Genomic DNA, 10,377 nt, shown 5'->3' with positions numbered 1-10,377 from the left:
GGTAGCCTTTATTGCAGTGAAAAGGAGGCATGTAAAAAGACAAAATTTGGATTTATTCTATCCAACTACGTATTTTATAGGTCGCAATGGGTTAATAAACCGCCAACAAACGATTGTAATACTGTATTAGTTACTAAAAAATAATAATTCTTAGATTTATCATAATGAAATAATTTTCTCGCCATGCTTTATTTTTCTCTTAACACGCGACTTTGTTTTACGTGGGGAAGGGGGGAGGGGAGGGGGGTAAAGGCAACAAAATTGCGATTTTTACGAATATCATGTAATATATAGAAAAATAATTTTTTTCGGGGGTTCAATATAAATTACATATAGACTTATTTTATTTTTTAAAACTGAAGATCATCCATGCATATTTAAATCCGCAATAAAAAGAGTGTGTATAAACACTTCAACATATTCAAAGAGAAAGACTAAAATCGTTTACTTTTAGTTGCAGTGTTTGCTTTTTTAAACTAACAAATTGAAATAAAAAAGGATAAAATTAGTGAATATGTACCAAACAATTAATCCCTCAAAATTGATTAGGTTCCAAAGTTGTTTATTAATTTAAATATTTAAAAAAAATAATAATAAAAATGCCAGCTTTCAATGCGTAGTCTATAGAGCTACTAGTACCAGGTAAACAAGATCAGCGAAACATTTTAGCGCAATTTGACGTCATTTTAACTGTGGCGTTATTGTGTTCAATTGTGACGGCAGTCAAGGGTATTGTGACGTGCCTGAGTCGACGCTGCATTAAAACGTATGCGCAGATCAAGTAGATTGGGCCTCGTTAAGCTCTAATTTTAAACCTCACGAAAGAACATCTAATTCTTGCAGGAAAGGACGACAAGCTAGCATACGTCCGATCAGCTCATCCCATAACAGTTCCCAAACTCTATAAAAAGTCAAATTATTACCTTCATCCCTGCAAACAAATCCTCGACTCGATCTACAAGAAACATCATTCCAAGTGCCGGTAGTAGCCATTTCCACACACTCTTCGTTTTGGCTGAAAAGACTGTCACTGGGTTCATTGGTATTCCAGTTAGTATAATCGACGCTACTTTTGTCTGACCAATAGAAGTTTACTAAAAATATGAAACATTACTGTATAAACTGTCATGTGATTAATTTTGAATTCACCGATCAGTGGTCCTTAGTCAACGCGTTTCCATTTGTCCCCTGGCAAATTACATTTGATAGGTTAGTTAGGGCTTGCTTCTCTCGCTGAGAAGCACAAATTAAAGTTTTCATACATAGTAAGATAATGTAAGCAAACAGGATTCAGTTGAAACCTCAAAAATAATGCACTTGCTTAGTACAAGTTGGCTTAATGTAATTAGTTGAGAGATAAGAAAAACAATCAATATTTTTAATTTTTTGATAGGCGTCGCAACAGACAGGCCATGAATATTAATTGAAATTTGCCATGGGACAAGCCAACTGCAACGTGTAGACTCAGGCACCCTGGTATTTTAAGAATATATGGCGGTATACACAAAATTTACAACAACATCTTAACTAAAAAAAGCCCAAGTAGCTTTCAACCAAAGACGTATTGATACATTTGGGGGGGGGGGGGGTTTACTCAGTAAGTTTTTTAATCAATTTAGATTATAAAATGTTTAAATGGGAAGTATGGTTAAATAAGCTTTATGTATATACTTTAACTTCAAGTATTAAGCAGATTATTTTTGAACAGTAATTTACACACAACTTTTTAAAAATGATAATTCATTGCGGCCAAGATTAACCTTTCCCGATTAGATCTAATGGCAATCTTCTTCTTGAAAGTCCAATCCAAAAAGCGCTTGTCGCACCCTGACGGATTGCAAACTCTCTTATGTGTTCCATCTCGACGGTTGAATGGATTGAAGCAAGAGTCATGCCAAGATTTTGGCACATATGCTGGGCGTCCGTCCATGATCCTTTCTGCTTTAATTCTATGTAATAACATGCTCCATTCAAAGGCATGCCTGTTTTTGGACATTCAATAGGCGATGACAATGGCAGTTTTCCTAAAACAAAATTCATGACCTCGTTTAAATGATAACTGTGACGTCGACAAATGTAATTGTAGACTTGATCCCATTAGATTTTAAAATCTTGCAGAAGAAAACAATTTTCGGTGACTTTTTATTAGACAAGATAAGATAGGCCATATACGTTGCCCAAACAGATTTTAATACATATGATTTGTCAACAACTGTTACACAACATACTTTTATCAGAAAAAATAAATGTCGACATTTTTTTTCTGAAGGTTACTTACTACTTTTGTTTTTTCAGGTTAAAACTATGTTTCTATGTCCGACATTCTTTACGCTATATTCTGATATATATCACATTCATTTATTCGTCAGATTTAACAACTTGAATTTTTTTAAAAAGTCAATATCTTGTAAAACGGTTATATATACATACCTAACACTAAAACTTTAAGATTCGGTTTTTTTAAAATTACATCTTGAGTCTTTACTTGTTTCTAAATTAACATTTATCAGAGCATAATATTTTTCTCTGATAAAAAAAATTCCAAGAAAAAAATTAATGAAAACAAAGAAAACTTCTTAAATTCCCGACGTAAGATATAAGACAAATTCTGAAATATTATCTTGAAATGTTTTTCGTATGTTTATGACAATATTGCGTATGAAACTAATTAAAAATTAGAGCCACCTGTTTTTATTTTATAAATCTGCGAAGTTGAACTCTGAAAAAGAAACTGTAAAACAAGGTTAAAGACAGCACTTTGATCATTTGTTTTCTCACATACTTATAAATAAACAATGGACATTTAATAGAAAAAAACTAATATCTACAATATGTAGTAATTAAATATTTATCAAAAATGAACTTGTTATAGGCAATTAAAGACATTAATGTAAAATATTTTCGCAAGAATATTTCACTTCAAAGAATTTGTTTTTATGCTGGCAGAATGTTTAAATATTACAGATAAATGAAATTAAGCTACCTAAATTCTTTTCACACAAATAGGGAAGGTTAATTTTACAGGAGCTGTCCTGCCATTTGTTGTCATGTGATAAGACGCATTCCTCGCCTGGTCTCTGAGAGGGTTCCGACTGATTCCAGTGAGTGTAAAGGTAGGGTAGACCATTACTCCATTGATACAGGTTTGAATTCTAAATATAGAAAAATAATGAGTGATGTCAGTAATTTAAGTGTTTCAAAATTGGAATGCATTTGCTCTGTGAAATATGAAAGAGAAAGAGCGATATGTCGAGGTTCGATAAACAAAAATGTACATTTGATTTTCTTAATCCAATCCAAAATGTAGCCATATTAAATTGTAGTGCAATGGCTTGAATGTAGCCAAATTCATAAACAGTGGAAATGGTCGCTAGTGTTCCATTGTCAAGTCTGCAGTGATGATCAGCTGATTTCCAGTCCAGTCTGATGTCATTGAAGAATCGGTAACAACTTTGTCTGTTCTGTGCGTAGTTTGGGGGGCACTGTGTCGTAATTTGCGTCGCAATAGAGGGATCTATAGGATGAACATGAAATATTTGTTTTTATTCTATACACATCTAATCATCTTATCAAATTTCGAAAGTGTTATTTTTTGTTACCATTGGTACTAGTATTTTTGTACCGGGAAAAAGTGAATACCATGATATATTTTTCTTTAAAAAACGATGAAAAGGAAACAAATCAATGAAGAATCTTAATTAACTAAAATTATTTTTTTAAAAAGAAAGAAAAGTCATCTGATATAAAATTAGTTATTATCACACTAACAATATAACCCAGTACCTGTACCTTTTAGTGTTTCACAGATATAACCTTTATAACGATAACAGTATGCCGTTTTCCACTTTCCAATGTCTAGCGCATATTGACTCTGCATTTCAACACATTCTCCCTAAAAAATAAGAATTTCAATACACTTTGCTTATTGCATCACATGCAAATGTATTTTTATAATTTTTAAATTGATATCACAACATTGTATTTCAGAAAAATGCGGTGCGAGTTCTTTCCATGAATATTGCTTCCTAATAACATGGAAAACATCAGGAGAACTAATTCAGGGAAGCTGGAAAATAATTTCATAAGGTGATTTCTAATGGGTCTACGTTATGCTAAACATTGAATGTTTTGTCCATTCGATTACCTACATTATAAACGACCCTTTTTACTCTATATAAATCATTCGTGATGATGAATTGATTTAAAAACAAAGTCGACTTACTCATGTTACTGATATCAAAAACAGTCGGTTCTTTAAAAAGAAGTCTCCAATGAAACTGTAGCTCTACTGGTTTGTATTTTATAACAAAAGAAGAGAAAAATAACACTTGCACTTGAAATTATGCAGCAGCAAAAATCAGTGTTTGTCTTTGGTTCAGTCTCTAAAAACTGTTGGCGGAGTAGCCTTTTGATAGAAATTTTACCAGACTTTTGATTTTAGTAACCATGGCAATACCACATTTCAATACAAGAGGCCCACGGGCCTTATAGGTCACCTGAGTATTGTGTAACAACTTTCAAACAATTAACTTTGGTTCGTGTTTTAAACCAGAGGCCATGAAATTCACAATTCACAATTTTGAAAGAGGCACCATTGCTTATCATAATTATAAGCTTAGCATGTAGGAGTGCATAACTCTACTTACTTAATACCCAGAGGTAGATCAGAGTAACAAATAGAAAATGCACTTCCATTTATAACCAGTTTTGCACCTAACCCCCAAAGGAACCACTGACCCTGGGGGGCCATATATTTCAAAATTTTGCAAATTTTATCATAAAATGGTTGATTAATACCGAAGAGCAGATTTCAAAACATTATTTATTTTCAGACAATGTAACCTCCCCCCCCCCCCGACCCAGGGGGGCATAAAAAATAAATATTTTGCTAGATGCACCTTTCTTCATCATAAATATATATACTTGGATCATTGGTATAAAACCCAGGAGCAGAGAAGATTTTGAAGAAATTATGTATTTTCACTATATAATCAATAGAGCCCCGCCCTAACACCAGAACCCCTGACCCTTTGGCCATAAAATTCACAATTTTGGAAGAGGCACTCTTGCTCATCATAACTATGTGCTTAGTTAGTGTCACATTTAATGTCCAAACGTTGTTTCATAGTATTTTACCCTTGTAATTAGTATTTTAAATCCCAAACGTTTGTCCATAGTCCTATATTTAGAAGGTTTAAACTCACTGGACGGGTTAGGTTTTTAAATAGCTCGTGCTGGTCAGTTTGGGCGTAGCAGGCACCAGAGAAGGACACGTTGTTCCTTTGCCAGTTTATACCACGTCTTTCATTGTTATTTATCTTCATATGTACCAGAAATCCTACTCACTTCTGAGGTAAGAGTATTTCAGTTTAATGTTTATTTTAAGTAACAGTATATCTGCAAATTCTGCCAAGTTACTTCGCTGCAGTACATTTTTTGGTAAAGTTGTTTGAAGTAAACATATTGTTGAATTGTGTATATAATGTACTTATATTCAGTAGTAATGATGCGTCATAAGCATTGTAGTAAGTAAGTAGTAATACTGTACTCGAAGTGTGTTCAAAGTAGTAACAATGCGTCAGTAGCATTGAACATGTAATATATGTTTGTACAGTAGTAAGAATAAAACTTGCAATATAAATTCTTCGTAAAATAGGCATGTCTAAAGTGTAAATATATGTTGAGTACAAAGTATGAGTAAAAATATGTATAGGAAAATATGCATATTAAGTATTGTATATGAAGTATGAAGTATATGTACATAATTTAACAAACAATTACAATATGTTTTTATTTTAAACATTCAATAGATCTAGTAGTCCTAGTATTTGTAATGGTTAGAAGGAGGGATCCAAGTATATATACAGTCAGGAAGGACCAGACGAGGCATTGTCGCCATTACGGGCCACACCGCCATCCTACGGAAGTGCCGCCATTACGGGCCACAGCGCCATCCTTAGCAGCACACAGTGAAATAACATAGACTTTTTACTTTTAACTTTTATTATATCAAACAAAATAAAGAAAAAATATTGATGTAAAAATGTAATAAATGCTGTAAATATATTTTAAAATATCTTTTCCTTATTTCTGACAAAAGATCTGATGATTTATTCAATATCCAGAAGCAGAGAAGAAGATTTTCAAAGAATAAATGCATTTTCATTATCTAATCAATAGAGCCCCACCCTAACACCTACGAACCCCTGACCCTGGGGCCATAAAATTCACAATTTTGGAAGAGGCACTCTTGTTCATCATAACTATGTACTAATTTAGTTTATTTAATACCCAGAAGCAGAGGAGAAGATTTTCAAAGAAATAATGCATTTTCACTATATAATCTACTTAGTATATAGGACCTTCCTAGCACTAGAACCCCTGAGACTGGGGCCATAAAATTCATAATTTTGGAAAAAGCACTCTTGCTTATCATAACTATGTACATGTACTTAGTTAGTTTGTTTAATACCCAGGAGCAGAGAAGAAAATTTTAAAGAAATAATGCATTTTCACTACATAATCTATATAACCAACCCTAGCACTAGAACCCCTGACCCTGGGGCAATAAAATTCACAATTTTAAAAGAGGCACTCTTGTTCAGCATAACTATGTGCTTAGTTAGTTTATTTAATACCCAGAAGCAGAGAAAAGAATTTTCAAAGAATAAATGCATTTTCACTATGTTATCAATAGAGCCTTGCCCTAACACCAGAACCCCTGACCCTGGGGCCATAAAATTCAAAATTTTGGAAGAGACACTCTTGCTCATCATAACTATGTTTTTAGTCAGTTTATTCAATATCCAGAAGCAGAGAAGAAGATTTTCAAAGAATAAATGCATTTTCACTATATAATCTATATAGCCCGTCCTAGCACCTAAGAACCCCTGAGACTGGTGCAATAAAATTCACAATTTTGGAAGAGAAACTCTTGCTCATCATAACTATGTACTTAGTTACTTTATTTAATACCCAGGAGCGGAGAAGAAGATTTTTAAAGAAATAATGCATTTTCACTACATAATCTATATAACCCGCGCTAGCACTAGAACCCCTGACCCCGGGGTTATAAATTTCACAACTTTGGTAGAGGACTCAATGCTTATTACATTCATGCCAACAGTTTGCCTGCTTGATGTCTAGGAGTAAAGAAGAAGATTTTTAAAGATTGCAATAATTTTAATGGTTTTGGCCCCATCCCTCAGGCCCGAGGGGATCGGAGACCATAAAATTCACAATTTATGTTCTCCTTCACCCATTGATGTTGTATACCAGATTTGGTAGAAATTGGTTCAGCTTTTTCAGAGTAGAAGCTGAAAATGTTCAAATGTTAACACACGACGGACGACGCACGACGGATGACGACAGACGAAAACAGATCACAATAGGTCACCTGAGTTACTCATGTGGCCTAATAAAGCGTCACAAAGTATCAAGAATAGAAATACGCCAAATATTACAAAAATTTTACCGAATAAGCCCTCGGTTCCGTGGGATTCCAGTTTGTGTAGGTTATTTCTTGATTATTTTCCCAAAGATATTTGTAGTCGAACTTCCTCAACCCAATCCATAGTGTCTGTTTTGTCTCCCTCAGCAAACTAATGACAAAATCTGAAATAGAGAGATCGATTCTAATCAAGGATAAATTGTAAAAGTTTTATTGATTAGGTTTAATATAGAGACAAAAAATATGAGAAAAGGATTCCATATATATCTACTGAACCAAACTCTACAAATTACTACCAGCTTTTTTAATTTCCATTCTTTTGAATAGTCCTGTTTCTTTCGAATTCTGACTATACACTCTCTGTTCGTTTACCTACATGTTGTAGGTTAAAATGTATCATATTTATATATGAACATTTTTATTGCCTTGCTTAAGAGAGGAAAACAAAAATTTACTAGTAATAAATTCATATATATATATATATATATATATATATATATATATATATATATATATATATATATATATATATATATATATATATATATATAGTTTTTTATCATGATGTTAAAATGAAAATTTATCAAATGTTAATAAATTTGAAGTAAAAGAAACCCTGTTCTATCTGGTTTTTGATGGATAATAAGGATGCTCCGTTTGTTCTATTGCAATCAGATTGGGCACTTGACCATGATTTTTGGACATCCACCACTTTATAACATTTACTGCCTGCACATAAATAATTTATTATAAGTCAACATTCAATTTCATTCAAAAATTGCTTCTTCTTTTCGCAAAATGTAAAATGAACAATCAATTTAAAACAGTATAAATAAGGTATCTTCAAAACGATATCTTGAATATTATCGTACCGAATGGGGATGGGACAAATTCTGTAGGGCATCCACCTTTTATAACAGTAGTAGAGGGTTGAGTCGATTTGCCTTTATTTCGTTTCTTACAGACATATCCTCCTAAGTTATTTCCACAATTGTTATCATTCCAAGCTCCTGAAATATCACATATATATAACAGCTACTGACACTTGATAAAGATCATGGAAATTCTATTCATATTTTTAAAATATGAGTGAAAGTCACCAACACAAGTAAGCCTGCTTTTGACACATTCGAATTTGAAAAGAGTTCTTAAAACAAATGAATTGTAATTTTTTTGGTTTTATTGATAAATATAGGATCTCCCATGGTTAGTAGTTGGATATGATTTTTATCTAATGAGTTGTGTGTTTTTTTCCCCCAAGCCTTGCAGCGAAATTTTAGGTCTGCTGGCTGCTCCGCCCTGACGATAAAATCCATTTTGTCGTTTCAGTCAGATTTCTTGACTGCGCCTAATTTTTTTTTCATTGATCTCCATATTTCTGATCAAAATTCTAACAAACTTGCACAAGATGGAATAAAATTTGAATTGAAAGAACATACACATAAATAGAATTATTTTCACTTTTATATGGGTCCACCGGGAGTTTCAACGTTGGTGTTACATATTTTCAATATCTGTTTTCGAGACTGAACTGGGTACCCCGTAGCACTGACCCATTTATTTACCACTGAAGAAAAGAAACTGAATATTTGTAAATTATTTCTCGCTATTATGTTTTATAAATGTTTGTCAAACGTATATGCAAATTTTTCCAAAAGACGTTAATTAGAAAGAAAAATATACACAGTGTCTCAATAATTTTCGAACAGCCTTCGTATACATTTATAAAGGATCCATCCTCTCTCAATAGATCTTTAAAAAATATCATTTTCAAACAATTTCTTATATAAAAAAAAATTACATATCAGGATATTTTAATCGAAAAACAGTGGATACATAGAGGCACCTGCTTCTAGTTCTGGTAGTTTGGGGGTTTTTTTTGTAAAATATATCCAGGAATCTAAAACTTTTGTCCAAAACCTATTTTTATGACTTATTTTCTAAAGGATGCATTCTTCTAAACTATTTTCCTTATAACTAAATCTAAATCTAAATGTGAGTTTTTACTTATTTGTAGTTTAACAGTTTTCATCTATGCAAGCTTCAGGGACATATTAAACTCTTTAATACTAATCATATCAAAACCGATATCTTCAAAATCTAAATATAATTTTTCAAAACATACCTATACTTGTGTGAGAGCAATCTTCCATTCCAAGACGATTGTTAGGTTCATCTTTTCTCCAGCGTACGAAATCGAGTGGTGTTCCATCGGTCCATGCAAATCTTAAACAATTTTCATTCATTATTAGCATATTTTAAGATTATGTACTAGATCTTGTAAATCTGAGGATATCTCTGTCATTCCGTACAATGTATGAAGCTTTGAAAATATGAACAAGAGCACCGATAATCGGATTATCCCCTCGCGGCAGAAACTTAACCGGTAATGATATTGTCTCCATACAAAAGAGAACGTCTAAAGAGGGACGTTAAAAATGGTACAATCATATTCTAAAGTTTAAAATGAGGTTACGAAAATAAAATATATTGCTAAACTAATTCATTTTTTACCAAAATTATCGGGGGGGGGGGGGGGGTCCAGCGGGTTGGGGGGGGCATAACATGCATGCATGTACATGTACGTAAGTGGTCACTCTACCTTATTCCTAGCAGAGAAATATCATGTACTCAGTATGCTGTTAGTTTCAGTAATTTACCTAGGTATATCTCTCAGTTGCACGCAATATGCATACAATCTGAGAAGCTATATTTCTTCATAATGAAAAATTACATGTGGCAGAGTCATATTTATTTAAATAATTTTTTATCTTTATTGAATAACTTACTGAGCCATAATTTACTTTATGCCATATTTGGTAGTAGTCTCCATTCATGAATTCTACTCACAAAATCACACTGGCCAGTAAATTTGTTCCCCCTTGTTAAACCGGTTTTTCTGCTATATATACTGAGGCATGGGCCCA

General features: G+C 32.9%; 1 protein-coding gene across 1 annotated transcript in view; it reads right to left on the bottom strand.

Moving 5' to 3' along the window:
- Positions 1-801: 801 nt before the first annotated feature.
- The window catches only part of LOC134256480 (macrophage mannose receptor 1-like), a 61,360-nt gene continuing 51,784 nt past the window's right edge, over positions 802-10,377 (bottom strand). Inside the window, exons 21-29 of the mRNA XM_062739119.1 lie at positions 9,576-9,676; positions 8,323-8,460; positions 8,066-8,179; positions 7,475-7,614; positions 3,790-3,892; positions 3,276-3,514; positions 2,984-3,152; positions 1,761-2,024; positions 802-1,094 (exon numbers count right to left, since the gene is read on the bottom strand). Of these exons, the coding sequence (XP_062595103.1) occupies positions 817-1,094; positions 1,761-2,024; positions 2,984-3,152; positions 3,276-3,514; positions 3,790-3,892; positions 7,475-7,614; positions 8,066-8,179; positions 8,323-8,460; positions 9,576-9,676 (1,546 nt within the window). The 3' untranslated portion in view covers positions 802-816. The remainder of the gene's footprint in view (positions 1,095-1,760; positions 2,025-2,983; positions 3,153-3,275; positions 3,515-3,789; positions 3,893-7,474; positions 7,615-8,065; positions 8,180-8,322; positions 8,461-9,575; positions 9,677-10,377) is intronic.

This window comes from Saccostrea cucullata, unplaced genomic scaffold (genome assembly GCF_032062105.1).
Source record: "Saccostrea cucullata isolate Sc308-1 unplaced genomic scaffold, CSIRO_AGI_Scuc_v1 ctg5775, whole genome shotgun sequence".
Lineage (NCBI taxonomy): Eukaryota > Metazoa > Mollusca > Bivalvia > Ostreida > Ostreidae > Saccostrea > Saccostrea cuccullata.
Note: the sequence above shows the minus strand (reverse complement) of the source record. Positions and strands in the feature narration are given on the sequence as shown.